Genomic DNA, 19,121 nt, shown 5'->3' with positions numbered 1-19,121 from the left:
AAAAGTGATTTTCTGAAAGTGGTATCATTGGGTCTCAGTGGCTTCTAGCGCACATCTGTAGTCTTTTATTTCTTTCCTAACTGCCAGCTCTGCAAAACTAACGTGGAATTTAAAAGTCAAGCTGTTTATTTTTTTTTCTCGCTTATGCATCACCAACAAAGATTCTACAATCAGAACAATCTGTTGATGCAAAAAGAAAAGGAGTACTTGTGGCACCTTAGAGACTAACCAATTTATCTGAGCATAAGCTTTCGTGAGCTACAGCTCACTTCATCGGAATAGTTGAAGTTTCGGGAAACAAAACAAATATATTTTTTTTTTTTAATTTTGAGTAATACACTAGAGGTATTTGTCAGTGACAGTGGCTCACCCCCTCAGTGTGGATGACCAGGGAAATACACAGAACAATAAACAGAAGAATATATACAACTTTAAAAATTAATAAGGTCTTTGGTATAAAGAAAAGGACATATGAGTCTAAAGTAAAAAGACTGGCTAACCTAGTGAGGTGGGCTTTAAACTAGGTTAGAAGGGTCAGGTGACCAAAGCCCACAGGTAAGTCTATAGCTCAGTGGTTTGAGCATTGGCCTGCTAAACCCAGGGTTGTGAGTTCAATCCTTGAGGGGGCCATTTGGGATCTGGGGCAAAAATTGGGGGGGATTGGCCTTGCTTTGAGCAGGGGGTTGGACTAGATGACCTTCTGAGGTCCCTTCCAACCCTGATATTTTATGATCTATGATCTGTGAAACCTAGGAGAAGGTTTGGAATTTCGGGGGGAGCATGGGCTGTCATAGCAGGGATAAAGGAGAGATAAGACAGAATGGGGCGGGAGGGGGGAAATCAAATCAGTATTTTAGATGTCTGTATACTAATGCTAGAAGTATGGGGAATAAGCAGGAAGAACTCAAAATTTTCGTAAATACGCACAACTATGACATAGTTGGCATCAGAGAGACCTGGTGGGATAATATGCATGACTGGAATATTGGTATAGAAGGGTACAGTTTGCTCAGGAAGGACTGGCAGGAGAAAAAAGGGAGGAGCTGTTGCCTTATATATTAAAAATGTATATACTTGGACTGAGGTTAAGATGGAAATAGGAGACAGACTTGTTGAATGTCTCTGTGTAAGGATAAAAGGGGTGAAGAAACAAGGGTGATGTCCCGGTAGGGATCTACTACAGACCACCTAACCACCTACGACACTTGTTTCATCTACAATGTGCAGGGAGAACAGCACGCATCACATGCTGAGCCTCAGCCAATCACTGATTTTACTGTTCAAGCTTTCTGATTGGCTCCCGTCCCCGGGCTCAGCCAATCAAAAACAAGCGGCAAGGCTACCTGGCAACAAGCTAGCCTGGCCGAGGAAGCCAATCAAACAAGAAGAGACTGCAAGGGACCCCCTTCCAGCTCCATTCATTATAACATGACCACAAAGTTATTTACAAGCAACTCGGTAAAAAGCAAGCCCAGTTCTGCATAGTATGTTGTTGGCATTCTGAGCAGCTGCCTGCCTGGCTGTCTGCCCAGCCTGTCTCCCAACATTGAACGCATTGCATCTGTGAATAGGGGCATATCCAACACTTACAGCTGCTACAGAGAAATTTACAAGGAGAAGAGGAGAACATCTGTCCAAACTTCCTTGGACACTTTAAGACTGCAAGAAGACTCCAGAGAAACCTGCAGCCCAGGCTTCAGAGAAGCCCCCAGCCAAAAGCCCTTCAAAAAGTTCTGGAAAGTCAAAGCATATGTGATTAGTCATCTATAATTCATTTAGTACACATTATTATGGGTTATTGTGGTGAAAATAGTGCATCAACCCTTGGTTCAGGAACCAGTCCCCCCTTTAAAACCATTGATTCCTATGGGAAAAGCAGTTTCGACTTACATTTCAACTTACAACGCAATTCTGAGGAACGAATTGTTTTGTAAGTCTGAGATTCCCTGTACGACGTCCCTGCCAGAGGGGTAGACTTCCTCTTCTCCGACTGACCTCCTAATTCCTTTGTGGTCGACACCGCTAATCAACGCGGAAAACAACAACAGTTTAGGTCAGTGGTCTCCAACCTTCTTACGCCCAAGATCACTTTTGGAATCTAAGGGCAACCCAAGATCTAACCCGCCCCTTCCCCATAGCCCCACACCCTCCACCTCCCCCCCCCCCCACTCCACCTCGGTCGCTCACTCTCCCCCACCCTCACTCACTTTCACCAGGCTGGGGCAAGGGGTTGGGGTTTGGGAGCAGGTGCGGGCTCTTGGCTGGGGCCGAGGGGTTCGCAGTGTGGGAGGGGGCTCTGGGCTGAGCCTGGGGCAGGGGGCTGGGGTGGAGGAGGGGGTGAGGGGTGCAAGCTCTAGGAGGGAGTTTGGGTGCAGGAGGGAGCTCCGGGCTGGGACACAGTGTTAGGGTGCAGGAGAGGGTACAGGGTGCTGGCTCTGGGAGGAGGGTCAGGGTTGGGGCAGGGTGTTGGAGTGCAGGAGGGGGTATGGGGTGCTGGCTCTGGGAGAGGGCAGGGGTAGGGGGTTGGGGGACAGGATGGGGGGCAGGGTACTAGCTCTGGGAAGGGTTGCAGGGGTGGGGCTTGGGGTGCAGGAGTGGGTTCAGGGTGCAAAAGGGGGCATGGGGTGCTGCCTCTGGGAGGGGGCTCAGGGTGGGATTTGGGGTGCAGGAGGGGGTTTGGGATGCTGGCTCCAGGAGAGGGCTCAAGGATGGAGGTTGGGGTGCGGCCTTCTGCCAGGCAGCACTTACCTCTGGCGGCTCCTGGTCGGTGGTGGGCGCAGCAAGGCCAAGGCAGGGTCCCTGCTTACCCTGGCCCCACACCGCTCCCCGAAGGGGCCAACGCGCACCTGGGGGACGTGGCTCCGTGCACTGCCCTTCTCTGCAAGCACTGTCCCTGCAGCTCTCCCAGCCAATGGGAACTGTGGGGGCGGTGCTTGCAGGCAGGAGCAGTGTGTGGAGGGAGAACCCCAGCTGCGGGGTGGTGCTGGCCACTTTTGGGAGCAGTGTAGGGCCGGGGTAGGCAGGGAGTCTGCCTTAGCAGCAGCCGCAGTACACTGCCGGAGATCACGATCAACTGGGAGATCCTCTAAGATCTACCAGTCGAGTGCGATTGACTGGTTGGTGATCACAGGTTTAGATCGACCCCACAGGACAAGGAACACACAAGGATCGACCTCTTCAGACAAAAAGTTTACTCCTTGGTGACGCTACAATTTAGATTTCAGAGCGGTAGCCGTGTTAGTCTGTATCAACAAAAACGATGAGGAGTGACCTTGTGGCACCCTAGAGACTAACAAATTTATTTGAGCATAAGCTTTCATGGGCTAAAACCCACTTCATCAGATGCATGGAGTGAAAAATACTGTAAGCAAATAAATTTCTCTAAGGTGCCACAAGGACTCCTTGTTGTTTTTACAACTCAGAGTCACCAACTATTCTGCTTTATTAGCTAAATATGGTTATGATAAATATGATGAGCTCTTTCACTGAGGAGCTTCCAGAAGAGAAACCAGCACATTTTTAGGTTATTCTAAATGAGAGCCAACTTGTTGCTTGAACAGCCCTCGAAGCATCCTGGGACATAGCAGATACGACAGCTATAACCATGGCCACAGCCATGGTTATGCAGTGAGCACCCTGGTTACAATCCTTTGGCATACCTGAAGAACTCCAAACCAAAGCCAAAAACCTACTTTTCGACCGAGAGAAACTATTTTAAACCAAGACGGATAAGGTGCTCCACTTGATGAAAGATTCGAGAGCCACTCTTCGCACTTTGGGGATCTACACTCCACCTGCAAAGAGAAGATGCAAAAGTCAAAAACTGTTGAGGGAGGGCCACCCAGAAACACAGCCAACAGGAGCAGAGAAAAGCTCCAGTTTTTGCAAAGATGATAATGTTGGCAGCGACCGAGACCACCTCAGTCTCAACCCTTTCATCTCAAATGGCTGCACCCAAACAACAATTCTGAAGTTTTTGTCTAGGGTCTGAACAACCTCCTTCACCCGATCTGTCCCCATGCTTTGGTCATCGCCTTCGCCCATTCTACCATATCTGTGCATCAATAACCACGGACCAATGGGTGTTAGAGATTGTTCAGTCAGGCTATACCATCCACTTGGGGACGGGATAGCTCAGTGGGTTGAGCATCGGCCTGCTAAACCCAGGGTTGTGAGTTCAATCCTTGAGGGGGCCATTTAGGGATCTGGGGCAAAAATTGGGGATTGGTCCTGCTTTGAGCAGGGGGTTGGACTAGATGATCTCCTGAGGTCCCTTCCAACCCTGATATTCTCTGATTCTATGATCCCTTTTACCTCCCGCCCACCTACCCTACCCCCATCCCTGTCCATCTTCAGGGACCCTTCTCACAAGCACCTGTTACGACAAGAAGTTGATCATGTTCTACTACTAGGTGCCGTAGAACATGTGCCTTCGCAATACGTGGGGAAGGGGTTTTACTTACACTACTTCCTGACCCAGAAGAAGAATAGGGGATGGAGACCTATGCTGGACCTCAGGAAGCTCAACAAGTTTGTACGAGCTCAAAAGTTCAAGGTAGTCATACTGAGTACGATACTTCCAGCACTGCAAAAGGGTGACTGGTTTTCAGCCCTCGACCTCCAAGATGCTTATTTTCATATTACTATAGAATCATAGACTATCAGGGTTGGAAGGGACCTCAGGAGGTCATCTAGTCCAACCCCCTACTCAAAGCAGGACGGATCCCCAATTAAATCATCCCAGCCAGGGCTTTGTCAAGCCTGACCTTAAAAACTTCTAAGGAAGGAGATTCTACCACCTCCCTAGGTAACGCATTCCAGTGTTTCACCACCCTCCTAGTGAAAAAGTTTTTCCTAATATCCAACCTAAACCTCCCCCACTGCAACTTGAGACCATTGCTTCTTGTTCTGTCATCTGCTACGACTGAGAACAGTCTAGAGCCATCCTCTTTGGAACCCCCTTTCAGGTAGTTGAAAGCAGATATCAAATCACCCCTCATTCTTGTCTTCCGTAGACTAAACATCCCCAGTTGCCTCAGCCTCTCCTCATAAGTCATGTGTTCCAGTCCCCTAATCATGTTTGTTGCCCTCTGCTAGACTCTTTCTAATTTTTCCACATCCTTCTTGTAGTGTGGGGTCCAAAACTGGACACAGTATTCCAGATGAGGCCTCACCAGTGTCGAATAGAGGGGAACGATCACGTCCCTCGATCTGCTGGCAATGCCCCTACTTATACATCCCAAAATGCCATTGGCCTTCTTGGCAACATGGACACACTGTTGACTCATATCCAGCTTCTTGTCCACTGTGACCCCTCTGTCCTTTTCTGCAGAACTGCTGCCGAGCCATTCGGTCCCAAGTCTGTAGCGGTGCATGGGATTCTTCCGTCCTAAGTGCAGGACTCTGCACTTGTCCTTGTTGAACTTCATCAGATTTCTTTTGGCCCAATCCTCCAATTTGTCAAGGTCCCTCTGTATCCTGTCCCTACCCTCCAGCGTATTTACCTCTCCTCCCAGTTTAGTGTCATTTGCAAACTTGCTGAGGGTGCAATCCACACCATCCTCCAGATCATTTATGAAGATTTTGAACAAAAGAGGCCCCAGGACCGACCCTTGGGGCAGTCCACTTGATACCAGCTGCCAACTAGACATGGAGCCATTGATCACTACCCGTTGAGCCTGACAATCTAGCCAGCTTTCTATCCACCTTATAGTCCATTCATCCAGCCCATACTTCTTTAACTTGCTGGCAAGAATACTGTGGGAGACCGTGTCAAAAGCTTTGCTAAAGTCAAGGAACAATACGTCCACTGCTTTCCCTTCATCCATAGAGCCAGTTATCTCGTCATAGAAGGCAATTAGATTAGTCAGGCATGACTTGCCCTTGGTGAATCCATGCTGACTGTTCCTGATCACTTTCCTCTCCTCTAAGTGCTTCAGAATTGATTCCTTGAGGACCTGCTCCATGATTTTTCCAGGGACTGAGGTAAGACTGACTGGCCTGTAGTTCCCCAGATCCTCCTTCTTCCCTTTTTTAAAGATGGGCACTACATTAGCCTTTTTCCAGTATTCTGGGACCTCCCCCGATCGCCATGAGTTTTCAAAGATAATGGCCAATGGCTCTGCAGTCACATCCGCCAACTCCTTTTGCACTCTCGGATGCAACACATCTGGCCCCATGGACTTGTGCTTATCCAGTTTTTCTAAATAGTCCCGAACCACTTCTTCCTTCACAGAGGGCTGGCCACCTCCTCCCCATGCTGTGCTGCCCAGTGCAGTAGTCTGGGAGCTGACCTTGTTCGCGAAGACAGAGACAAAAAAAGCATTGAGTACTTTAGCTTTTTCCACATCCTCTGTCACTAGGTTGCCTCCCTCATTCAGTAAGGGGCCCATACTTTCCTTGACTTTCTTCTTGTTGCTAACATACCTGAAGAAACCTTTCTTGTTACTCTTAACATCTCTTGCTAGCTGCAACTCCAGGTGTGATTTGGCCTTCCTGATTTCACTCCTGCATGCCCGAGCAATATTTTTATACTCTTCCCTGGTCATTTGTCCAATCTTCCACTTCTTGTAAGCTTCTTTTTTGTATTTAAGATTAGCAAGTATTTCACTGTTAAGCCAAGCCGGTCCCCTGCCATATTTACTATTCTTTCTACACATCGGAATGGTTCGTCCCTGTAACCTCAATAAGGATTCTTTAAAATACAGCCAGCTCACAGAGAATACACCCCGCTCACAGAGAATACCTGCGGTTCACAGTAGGACAAGAACACGTCCAGTACAGAGCACTACCATTCAGCCTAGCCGCTGCACCAAGGCTTTTCTTGAAAACCGTCCTGGTAGTAGCAGCACATCTACGCAAACAAGGGATATTGCTCTTCCCATACCTGGACCATCGGCTTCTCAAAGGCCCAACTTGGCAAGAAGCACTGGACACAGTCCAGACAACGATCACCCTATTCAGGGATCTAGGGCTACAGAAAAATAAAAGAAAATCTACCCTAATCCCTGTTCGACAGCTGGACTTCATTGGGGCACATCTCAACACCATAGAGGCCAAAGCATCCCTACCACAGCACAGATTCGCAACACTGATAAACCATATCTCAGAGGTCAGAGTCAGCCCCCAAACACTGGCCTATACACGTCTGAAACTGCTCGGACACATAGCAGCCACAGTGTTTGTGGTGCAATAGCAAGACCACATATGCGTTGCCTACAGGTCTGTTGACCTCTTGATTTGTAACATGGCAGTTCTCAGCTAGCAACTCCCCGTACAGTGGTTTTAAAAATAATTTTATTAGAAAATAAAAGCTCTCTCCAGTTTTTAACCTTCTGCCATTATAAACATTATCCAAATTAAAAAGAACAGGAGTACTTTTGGCACCTTAGAGACTAACCAATTTATTAGAGCATAAGCTTTCGTGGGCTACAGCCCACTTCATCGGATGCATAGAATGGAACATATAGTAAGAAGATAGATAGATAGATACACGCACACATATACAGATAAGTTGGAAGTTACCATACAAACTGTGAGAGGGTAATTAGTTAAGATAAGCTATTATCAGCAACAGAAAAGCTTCAAAAACAGACTCCAAGGAGAAACTGCTGAGCTTGAATTAATATGCAAACTAGATACCACTAACTTGGGTTTGAATAGAGACTGGGAGTGGCTGGGTCATTACACATATTGAATCTACCCCCCCCCCCCCCCCCCCCCCGTTAAAGTATCCTCACACCTTTTTGTCAATTGTCTAAATGGGCCATCTTGATTATGACTACAAAAGTTTTTTTTCTCCTGCTGATAATAGCTCATCTTAACTAATTAGCCTCTTACAGTTTGTATGGTAACTTCCAAGTTATCTGTATGTATATATATATCTTCTTATTATATGTTCCATCCTATGCATCCGATGAAGTGGGCTATAGCCCATGAAAGCTTATGCTCAGATAAATTGGTTAGTCTCTCAGGTGCCACAAGTCCTCCTGTTCTTTTTGCAGATACAGACTAACACGGCTGCTACTCTGAAACCTGTCATTATCCAAATTGCCACTGACTTCAAGGGTACAGGATCACAGCATTAAGGTTTTTCAAAATACTGAAAAGTAAATCATTCTACTTTAGGATCATTTAGCTGTTTTGAAGATAAAACTAGATTGCATAGTGACTTTGTGCATCATTTATGACTCTGTTTTGAATAAGCAGAAGTAGATTTGGCTTCATTTCTGGAGTGATGAAGCAGTTAATATGAACAAAATTGGATTGGAATGTGAGTTCTAATACCTTGTCTCATTCCTTTACAGGGGAGTGAAAGATGTACTGAAAAAGAGGTTGAAGAACTACTATAAGAAGCAGAAGCTGATGCAGGAGCCCACTAATGGAGACAGTTACTATGATTACATCTGTGTTATTGACTTTGAAGCAACCTGTGAAGAGGACAATCAGCCTGAATTTACACATGAAATAATTGAATTTCCTATTGTTTTATTAAATACTCGTACCCTAGAAATAGTAAGTGACCTACTTGCTTTGCCTCGTATGCTCATTGCTTCAAAGAGTAGGAACTGATCAGTTTTTAAATAGTTACAGAACTTGGAGTTTAAAGGGACACAGCTAACTTGAAATATAGCCAGTTTTTCTTTATTTAAAAGAGAGAGCGTCAGGAATGATATTTGCTTCTGCATTTTTTATTTTTTATTTTTTTTAAAAAGACCAGATTTGAAGTTGACCATGTTCCTTAAACAATTATACTTTGCATTTTTATATCTGGGTAATAAATTCACTACTTGGTTCTTCTGCCCTTGTTTGGTTTCCCATTTTTAAAATGTCTGTTTTTCTCCAAAGTCCACGGAAACAGGAGAAACAGTGCTCTCAAATGCATAAAATAATTTTTTTTCTTTTTTTCCCCTTAATCGTTTTTTTTTTCTTTACCCAGTTATGGTAATCTTGGAGCTAGTCTATATTAGAAAACTTGTACTATTTGTAATTAAGTCAATTTAATATCAATCTAGTTTCACCACTGCACATTTTCTAAAATGGATGAGGTCTTAATTGTATGCTGAAAATTGTAGGCAGAAATGTGACTTAAGTAGATGTTGCTGTATCTTTGTGTATACCTCTGTCCAGTTCAACCAACAGTCATTTAGAATAGAGTCCTCAAAATCTTCCCATGTTGACAACGTCCCTTAAGATCTTCTCTATCTTCAGAGAGACAAAACTAGAATAATACCTGGTGGTGTATATGGTGGTCTAGATCCTCAGAGTGATGTTCACTTAGCTACCTGATAGGATTGTATGCAGTTTAGTTAATAGTTCCTCATCTATAAAATAGGGATACTTAAAACAGATTAAGGGACTTGCTGAAGGCCTCACTGCCAATCAGAGCTAGGTTTAGGAGCCAGGAGTTCTTGGCTTCCGGCCCTGAGCTCAGTTCATTACACCAACTCCAAGATAGGCAGCATGTTCCTAAACATGGAGTTTTCTCCAGTTTGACTTTCTTATAGCGCTGGTCAGAGATTAATCAGTAGTGTTATGTCTTCACTGCAGAGTTAACTCAGATAATCAGCACCCAGGTTAGCTTAGCCTGAGTATAAGCAGCAACACTGCAAAGCCACACCTTCATTCAAAGCTATACCTTCATTAGTGCTGCACTAACTGGGGTCCCATTTTTCTTTATGCTGTAGTAAGTTGAGCTGATCTGATTCTTTCCCAGTGAATTGTGGGAGAACTTCTTTCCTTTTGGGCACACAAGTGGAATGTGGGGAAGGCACTGGAATATTAACAACGTTTTAATGGTTTAGCCTGCATTCTCACTGCAAAGTGGGTGGGTTACAAACCCAAATGAAATCCTCACTCCATCTTTAGCATGTACCCCAGGATGAGACAACCAGTTCAGGTTGAAAGCAGCATTAATTTTGGGTCAGAAGTCTTTGTGTGTGGATGGACTCTGGATGAGGAGTAACACCTGAGTAAGAGCCCAGGTTCACTCTGCAGTGAAGGCAAATGCTTGTTACCCTGTTGGGACCCCAGTGCATAATCTCTAAGGCCTGGACTACACTTAAAACCTTAGCTGCTATAGCTATGTTGTTACAGGTATGATTTTATTTATGTATTTTATTTATTTATTTTTACAACATAGCTACCAGTAAAACTCTAATATATATTCAGTTATACTGGTATGAGCTTTCTTATACTGAGAGAATTGTATCCACACTAAAGACTATTTTGGTATAGCTAACTGGTATAACTACACCAGCAAAACTGGCTAGCGTTGGTAAGGTGGTCTACTTCATATGGCCCTACAGAAGTTAGTTGTAGCCAAAGATTAACTTTTGGGCCTTCCATTTGATGGTGTGCAAAAGAGAAAGGATCATGCGGTTAGCAACATGATGAAACCCAGCGTATATATGCATCTCAGCTGATAGATATATCAGGAAGCTTTAGGAACAGAGGTCATCCAACAATCAAATCATATCACATCAGAGTGCAGCCCATGGCTTCCCTGTAACTTCAGTTGATGAAGGAAAACAAGCAACTCCTAGTCATCTATCAAAGATGACGCATGGAAGAAAATATATTTATGTGGATTTTATTTTTGATAAATGGTTTTTACCTTGGAACAGTATATCACAAAATTTTTGTAATCATTTATTAATTGCATTATTGCAGTCCTATTTATTTATTATTTATAAACTTCAAATGATGAACAATGGCTAATAAAGAGGGCTCAAATATGAATATTATCTGGCTGTTTGCTAGTTAACCATTCTTTTCAGGCACAAGGCTAAAATCCTATGAAATCTGACTTGTGATTGTATGTTTCTCCGTGTCACTGTAAAACATTTGACTTTTTTATCTCCTCTTGTAGGAGGATACCTTTCAACAGTATGTGAAACCAGAGATTAATCCCCAGCTTTCAAACTTCTGCATCAATCTGACAGGAATCACTCAGGTAACATCTTCAATATCTATGAGTCCAGATACAGGTATGAATGAAAAGGTTACATTTTGTCAAGGTTTTTAGACTTCAGTTTCAGTGATTGATTTTAGGGCTTACCGGTACTTTCCTGATTTTTTTCCCCTCCCTTCTCCGTCTCACCACTTAATTTCTTTCTGAATCAGTCCTTCAAGCAGCAAAGTTGGGAGCTCAGAGGAGAAGCACAGATTTATTCCAAGTCCAAATATATGCAAACCTGTGCAGATAGCCCAAGGATTACATGACTGTTAAGAATTAAATCTTTGCTCTTTTTGCTTGAAGATTGGTTTTTAAAAGAGTTATACTTAGGGGAATTGGAAATGGAGACTTACAAGAATAATACAGCTTTTAAAGTAAGTACAGTTTAAGTCCTAAAACCCTTAAAGTCCTTAGTAGTTTTCTTAGGCCTTGTCTACACTGCCACCTTACAGCGGTGAAACTTTCTCGCTCAGGGGTGTGAAAAAACACCCCCCCAAGCGATGCAAGTTTCAGCGCTGTACAGTGGCAGTGTAGACAGTGCACCAGCACTGGTAGCTACTCCCCTCATGGGGGTGGGTTGGTTTTTTTTCACAGCGCTGGGAGTGCTCTCTCCCAGCCCTGGTGCTGCGACTACACAGCCATGTTAAAGCCAAGAACTCATCATATTTTGACTAGTTTGGATTAGTTCAGGAATGATGTAATGAGCCAAGTTTCTCCACTTTACAAACCAGCTTAAAACTACTATGGACTGTTCTCAGTGTAGATGCTCAGTCTGTCTTTGGTGTATAGACTGAGGTATTGTTTCTGATTTCTGTGTTCAGACCTCATGAGTGTGTACATTGATGAACATCAAAACTTGCTGCACTCATAGTTGTGTTTTGGTTTTTGAAAGAAGGGAGTTTTCTGGTATCTGTTTTTACTTCCAACAATAAAGATTGTACATTAGTGATAATTCCTTTCTAATGGCTGGACGTGGATCCTCTATAGCTGCCAGTTTCCTGCCAGCCCAAAGAATCTTAAATGGTTGCAAGATGAGTGGTAGTGGTTGTGGACTAGGAGACCCAGACTTCTGGGTTTTAGTTTAAGTTCTGTCACTGGCTAACTGCTTGACTTACTGCAAGTCACTTAAGTCCAGATTTTTAGAAGTATTGCAGTGTTGTTTTCAGTGTTGCAATGCCTAACTGATTTAGGAGCCTAAATTGACTATCAATGGGATATAGGTTCCTAAGTGTCTAAATCACTTTAAAAAAAGACTTAGCCTGCTAAATCAACTAGGCATTTTAACAGTGAGTGCAGCAGTGCCTCAGTATCTTTAAAAATCTGGGCTCTAAGGTCTGATTTTCATCCCCACCCTCCCCATAGGTGGTGGTAATTGGATCTGTGAGTACTTACCACCTATGAAAATCGGGCCCTTAAGCTCTCTTTGTCTCTGAAACTGGGATAATGCGTAGCCACCTCAGAGGGGTTTTGTGAGCCCCTCTTTTGTTTAAATGTTTTTAGTTTGTTGGAAGTATGTAGTGTTAGTTTCTGTTTAACTGTAATGTCTTACACTACACATTTTCTTTTAGAAAACGTACCTGACTTCTGTTTTTATGTATTCTCAGGACCACGTAGACAAAGCTGATGCATTTCCTCAGGTTCTACAAAATGTTGTAGAGTGGATGAGACAGAGAGAGCTGGGAACCAAGTATAGCTATACCATATTGACTGATGGGTATGTCTCGGAAAGCAGGGTGCAAATTTTATATAGTAACCTTTCAAATGCATTTTAAAACTGCAAAGCAATTCTTAGATTAATCTACTTTTTGTAACCAGTATTGCCAAAATTAGAATATAACATTGGCCCTAAGAGCACACTAGAGTACTTTTTCATTTGGGCTATAGTTCTGAAAATGAAATTGAGTAGGAACTAAAGCTTGAATCCACTAGGTGGCACCAATTATTTTCCAGCATTCTCCTGGCTTATGTGAGCCCAAAATGAAAGCTTTATACGCTTTTCAAATCCTTAATAAAATTAACAAATATGAATACAAAATATAACATGCAGTATTGAGGTTGTGTAGTTAGATTAAAAGTCATGAAAATATGAAAGTTGATGTTCTAGAAGCAATGTTAATGTTGGTTACATAATACATCTTATGCTTTACATTACCATTACCTGTAATATGTGCTTATATTTAACTAGAAAACAGGAATAGAAAATGCTGTATACTACATTTTAGGAACAGTGGCCTAGTGAATAGAACACTGGAGTTGGACTCAGGAGACCAGCATTCAGTTCCTGGCTCTGCACGGAGTGTTCTTATGCTAGTCAGTCTACCCTGTGCCTCAGCTTCCTAGCAATGATAGTTCCTTATTTCACAAGGATTTTGTGAGAATAAAATACATTAATAATTTTGAGGTGCTCAGATACAATGGTGATGAGGACTCTATAAGTTTCTAGAAAGATGTGCAATGTAGACAACATAACATTGGTCTTGGAATCTTCACTTCTGCATCTCATGGAGTCACATATTTTGAGACCAGTAGGAACAATTATGATCATCTTGTCTGACCCGCACAGTGCAGGCCAGGGCACTACATCCAGTCAATTGTGTGTCTCTTTTTAACTGTGAAATTTTAACATTCTGTTAACTGCCTGTGCAATCTTTTTTTTTTTTTTTTTTAAATGAGATAAGCAGGACAGGCAATTTTAAATGTTAAACTTAACATTATCCCAATCAGGCTTCATAGTGCACACCTTAGTGAGGTAAATGGTATCTGTCATGGGGTTCACTCTCTGCTGGAGGCGCCTCCTCCTGGCTATCCTCGGGATTAGCTCTGGCCAGGCATTGCACCTTCCTCCGGCAGGGGGGTCTCATGTCCTCCTCTTATCCTATGGCTCTCTCACTCCAGGAATCTCAGCCTTCCGGCCATCTCATTATGTAGTTTCCTCTTCCAGAGAGGAGTGTAACAAAGTCTTTCCTGGACCAAATTGTCCCAGACAGTCCACTGTCCTCTGCCTGGTATTTGCCGCATCCCCAGTGGCTGGTAGGGGAACCTGGGCTATATCCGGTTAGCAGCCAAGTCTGCACTCCTATTCCTTGCTGCTATTCCCCTGAGCCTTCACATACCTTCCTGGCTTTCCCCCTCTTGGGATTTGCCAACTTCCCAACTCCCTCCACTCAGGGAGTGACTGCAGCCTACTTCCCTGCAGCTTCCTTCTGCTGCCAACTACCTGGCTTTATATAGGCCCCAACTGTTCCTGTCCAGCTGAGCTTGCTTCCAATTAGTTCCCTGCTCCTTGGCTCCTCCTCCAGGTGCAGCCAGTGGAGTTAATTGGCCTGTCTGGCCATCTTAACCCCTTTCAGTCCTACGTGGGGTGGACACACCATCACAGTGTCCAAAATGAGCATGTTCTTATCTGGTAAACGTTTTCAGTTAGGCTGGGTTAACAAGGCAACGGTATATCTTATGTTGTGATCACTGTATCATTGTTCCGGAAGAAGATAAATAAATGTATTCTATGAAAGCATGTAATTTAGAGAAAAGAGTAAAGAACCCTTTCTCATGGGGTCAGCAAAATGATTTTCTCTGCCAATGTCTTTTTCCTGTTCTGGGTATAAAGGTAGCCTTAAAATATATTTAAAAATGCTAATTTTCAATGGGACACAATCTTTCTTTCCAAGTTAAATTGTCCCAGTAGCAGCCCCTTCCCCTTCTAGACCCCCCTGTGTTATCCTAGAAGAATGTGCAAGGATGTCACAGAGAGGGCTGAGCTTATTTTGGGTCTAAGATTTTAGTAGGTGCCAGTGTCTTGTTCAGTAGTTGACTTCTTTTCAGTAACTTAACATTATTTTTATCTCCAAACCAAGAACAGGAATGGAAACATAATGGAAGTTTTTCACTAACTTTAAATGTAGTGTGTGCTGAGGAGGCTCCTACAACAGAATATTTACTTTTCATCCACAAATCTGACAGATTTAGAACTTAGTTGGGGAACTGGCCCTATTGATTTAAAAAAATACTTTGGGATCTTGAATGGTCACCTGTCATCAAATCAGTTTCATTACTTAATTCAGGAAAGTAACCTTTATAGGTTCAAATGTGTTCCTGAAGTGACTTTCACTCAAGGGGAGAAGATACAACAGGATTCCTTATCAGTCAGCTGTGTAGGTGGAAAACACACTTTTTGGGATGGATGTGCATGAGATTGGAAGGGTGACTGGCTTCAGAATGCAGAGTTGGAAATGCCTGGGGCCATGTCTACATCCTACATGAGTGAGGATAAGGTCCTAAAAAAAGAGTGCTTGCTTTAATGTCTGGAGTTGACTGGAGACAGTAGCCAACAAGTCCCTCTCTTTTGCTGATGTTGTTTATTACGAGTGATAAAATTTTTCTCATGCACTGTCTTTTCCCTCCTGTCCATTGTCCCAAAGAAAAGACAAGGAAAACTTGTGCTACAAGTTTGCTATGTTGAAAATGTTTCATATAATTGTCTCTTTTTCTCCCATTTAAGATTTGCTGTTAAAGTTTTGTCTTTACTTTTTCTCTCTCTCCTGCTTTTTCCCCCCAAGGTCTTGGGATATGAGTAAATTTCTGAATATCCAGTGCCGTATCAGCCGTATCAAATATCCCTCTTTTGCCAAAAAGTGGATCAACATTCGCAAATCCTATGGAAACTTCTACAAGGTTTGAATTGATTGCAGATTCTCTGGGGAAAAATCAGTCTAAAGTTGGAATAAGTGAAGTCTTGCACACATATTTATGAAAATTATTTTTGTACTGTTCAGGGTCAAGCTGTAAGACCTTCCAGTTTGTATAATTTCAGTAGCATTTATTTAGGTCACAGGGCCTTAACAAAATGCTAATTTTGAGCACCCACAGCCTCTGTTGAATTCTTGAACATGAGACCACTGCTTAGGTGCTTAAATAAAGATATAAGACTTTAACTTTAGTGTCCTATCTTTGAACATCGTGGCTCATGTTTTCACTGTTGTAACTTGAAGCAATCTTTTGTACAGCTGTGTAGCTCTACCACACTGGAACTAGTTCACCCAGATGTGATCATGTTTAGTATTACTGTAGTAATTACTGCTGTACGTCTTCAAAAACCATACACTACAAAGAGCTAATCTCACAATTCCTATGTGAATTTTAGTAGCTAAGCAGCATTATCCCCATTTTCTGAGACACAGTATCACGGGGGGCGTGGGGAGGAAAGAGAGATTGCAAACTTGCCTAAAGTTGCAACAGATTATGCAGAGCTAGGATTAAAATCAGGAATATTTATCTCATTTACTGCTAGACCATGCTGCTGCTTTTTATCCTGATGGAGCTTAAGCTGCTATACTTGATCCTTTGAGGAGCTAATGAGCTCTGAGTTTAGCAGCCTGGTTAGGCTGTTCAAATCAGAATGGGGCCTGGCTTACCATCTGATTCTGACATGGCAGTGAAACTACTAGATTATGTAAAAGCCACTGTAAATCAATTTTGGAATTAATTTATCATTTCCACACAATTTCTTATCCAAAGAGGCTGCAGTGTTGAAGATCATTTCAAGCTTTTTTATAATCTCTTCCAAACTCCTCTTGAACATATCTAAAATAGTAGAAGGTAGTAAAGATGTTATAATTAATGTTATGTCAAAAGTGTAATGGGTAACTTACTCTAATTTTCAGGGAGACAACTGGATCTCGTATCTTACCTTTTTAATTGAACTGGCATAGTACTACATCATTGTGAAAGGGAAATATCCCACAACTTGCATGTATGATTTTTTTTATCCCTTTGAGGAATTATCTATGTAACTGTCACTATCAGAGTTGCTTGTTGCCAGGTTTTGGCAAATACACAGAACACTGATAATGCTGGTGCTAAGTGGAAGGGCATCTATCTTCCAGTGCCCTGTACTTTGCAGGATTTTTTTTAAAGACCAAATTTCACGTTTTAAAGAAAATTAAGAATATTATGTATTTGCACTGCAGCAGTGTCATCTAGTAATTAGACAAGTGAAGGACTCGGAATCAGGACTCATGGTCTTCTGGGCTCTGTTGCTGGTGTGCCCTGTGCCTTGGACAAGTCACTTAAGCTTTGACTACACTAGGGAAATCTTTGCAAAAATTTCTCACCATTGCTAACACTGGTCACCAGCATTACTGATCACCCAAGTGTAGATGAGTCTCCAGTGTTTTGAAAATCTTCCCTCATGGTGCTTCTAACTCCCTTGGGCATTTTTGAGAATCTGCTCCATGTCAGTTACCTGCTGCTCTGAGCAGTGTCAGATAATACAGTGCTTGGAATACTGGTGGCAGTCTGTCTATCCATGTCTCCTACTGTTGCCACCACTGGCAAAACTGAACTAGAGTTGACAGTGGTGGGAAACTTCTGCAAAACTTTCCATAATCTAGACAATACTCTTCTCTGTGTGTCTTTGTCCTCATCTGTAAAAGGTGGATACTCCTTTGCTAGGTCACAGAGATGTTCTGAGGTTTGATTGTGTGCAGAGTGCTTTGAGATATGAACCAAAAATGGCACAGCAGTGCTAGGTAGTCGTAGACCCACTGCAGTATGAGAACTTATATAGGATAATGTAGAGTGTTTCATGCTGAGATATTTTTTATCTGATTTCTTTAACATGGTTCATTTTCTTTTTCAGGTTCCCAGAAACCAGACCAAGCTAACAATCATGCTTGAAAAGCTGGGAATGAACTATGATGGGCGTCCTCATAGCGGACTTGATGACTCTAAGAACATTGCACGGATAGCAATACGTATGCTTCAGGATGGATGTGAGCTACGTGTGAATGAGAGAATGCATGGTGGGCAGCTAATGACTGTATCATCCTCTGCCCCAGTAGAGGGAGCCCCTGCTCCACAGATGCCCCGTTTTAGAAACTAGGCGTCGAAACATGCTGCATTATGGACCAATATTGAAGACTTAAGTTAGGAATTGTTAATAAATCTTATCACGTGGCCATTTCAGTGCACCAGTTCTGCAATACAAAATCTAAAAGCACCTTAAGCAACTATCTCTGTTAAAATAAATAGGGGAGCATATGAACCTTGTTAATTAAAACTTGTGCGACAGCACTTTTCATGCTGATAATATTTTTGTAAGTCATCTTGGAACCTTTTCATACAAGGTTGATGTATAGTATGCTGGCAGGATGTTCAGATTTCTTTTTTGTGTGTGTGTAGAATAATTAATATAAAGTGTGGTTAGCCAGTGTGCCCTCTCCCTCTCCCGGCTTATAGGAAAGAGGATGGTTGTAGTAATGTTTAAAACACAGTGTGCTGCAATAGCTTTTAGCATCTTGACTACCCTTTGCACTTCCAGAAGAACTGTACAGTACCCTGATCAGACTGGCTTTATCTACTGTGCACATTTGATAGCAGCAGACAGCATTCTCTTTTTATGTAAGATAGGAAAGGTGGGGGCATTCTTTACTGTTTTAATTGCTGTTAGAGCATTGGAGAGGGGAGGGTCTTTTAAGGAATACAGTTGTCAGTTTCTGTCTCTAAAATAATTGAGTAGCGTTGGGTGTCAAAAAACTGCATTGAATAAAAAGCTTTCATACAGCTGTTGGGATTAATTGATTTTTTTAATGTACATATAATCTGTCTGTAAAAAGGTTTTAATCTTCAGAATTTCATGTACTTCCAGATAATGGGTCCGCTTATTTCTTCTCTTCTCATTCCAAATCAGATTAAGTGTAGTTGTTTAATCCATACCAGTCACCAGGGCTCTAAAGAAAGGGTAAAGTAAAAATACTTATAATATTTAACATAATGTAAAGTACCGCTTGGTATACTTGTAGTGTCACTTGGATATTCTGTAAAAACTGTTTTGTATGGACAAAGAAACACCAACTGCATTTATGTAATGAGCCGTACCAAACAGTCATGGGGCAAATATAGTGCCCATATTTAAAAAAGGGAAGAAAGAGAATCTGGGGAACTACAGACTGGTCAGCCCCACGTCAGTCCCTGGCAAAGTCATGGAGCATGTCCTCAAGGAATCCATTTTGAAGCACTTGGAGGAGAGGAAGGTGATCAGGAACAGTCAACATGGATTCACCAAGGGCAAGTCATGCCTGACCAACCTGATTGCATTCTGTGATGAGATAACTGGCTCTGTGGATTTGGGGAAAGCGGTGGATGTGATATATCTTGACTTTAGCAA

The 19,121-nt window shown here is 42.7% G+C and overlaps 1 protein-coding gene across 2 annotated transcripts in view; it reads left to right on the top strand.

Annotated features, from left to right (window-relative positions):
• Positions 1-18,517, top strand: part of ERI1 (exoribonuclease 1) — a 30,997-nt gene extending 12,480 nt beyond the window's left edge. For both annotated transcript variants that reach the window (XM_077814812.1, XM_077814813.1), the window contains exons 3-7: positions 8,307-8,514; positions 10,871-10,954; positions 12,562-12,671; positions 15,514-15,628; positions 17,595-18,517. In XM_077814812.1, coding sequence (XP_077670938.1) covers positions 8,307-8,514; positions 10,871-10,954; positions 12,562-12,671; positions 15,514-15,628; positions 17,595-17,837 — 760 coding nt within the window. In that variant the 3' untranslated portion in view covers positions 17,838-18,517. The remainder of the gene's footprint in view (positions 1-8,306; positions 8,515-10,870; positions 10,955-12,561; positions 12,672-15,513; positions 15,629-17,594) is intronic.
• The last annotated feature ends 604 nt before the right edge of the window (positions 18,518-19,121 follow it).

This window comes from Eretmochelys imbricata, chromosome 4, assembly GCF_965152235.1.
Source record: "Eretmochelys imbricata isolate rEreImb1 chromosome 4, rEreImb1.hap1, whole genome shotgun sequence".
NCBI lineage: Eukaryota > Metazoa > Chordata > Testudines > Cheloniidae > Eretmochelys > Eretmochelys imbricata.
This window is presented reverse-complemented; position numbering and strand designations above follow the sequence as displayed.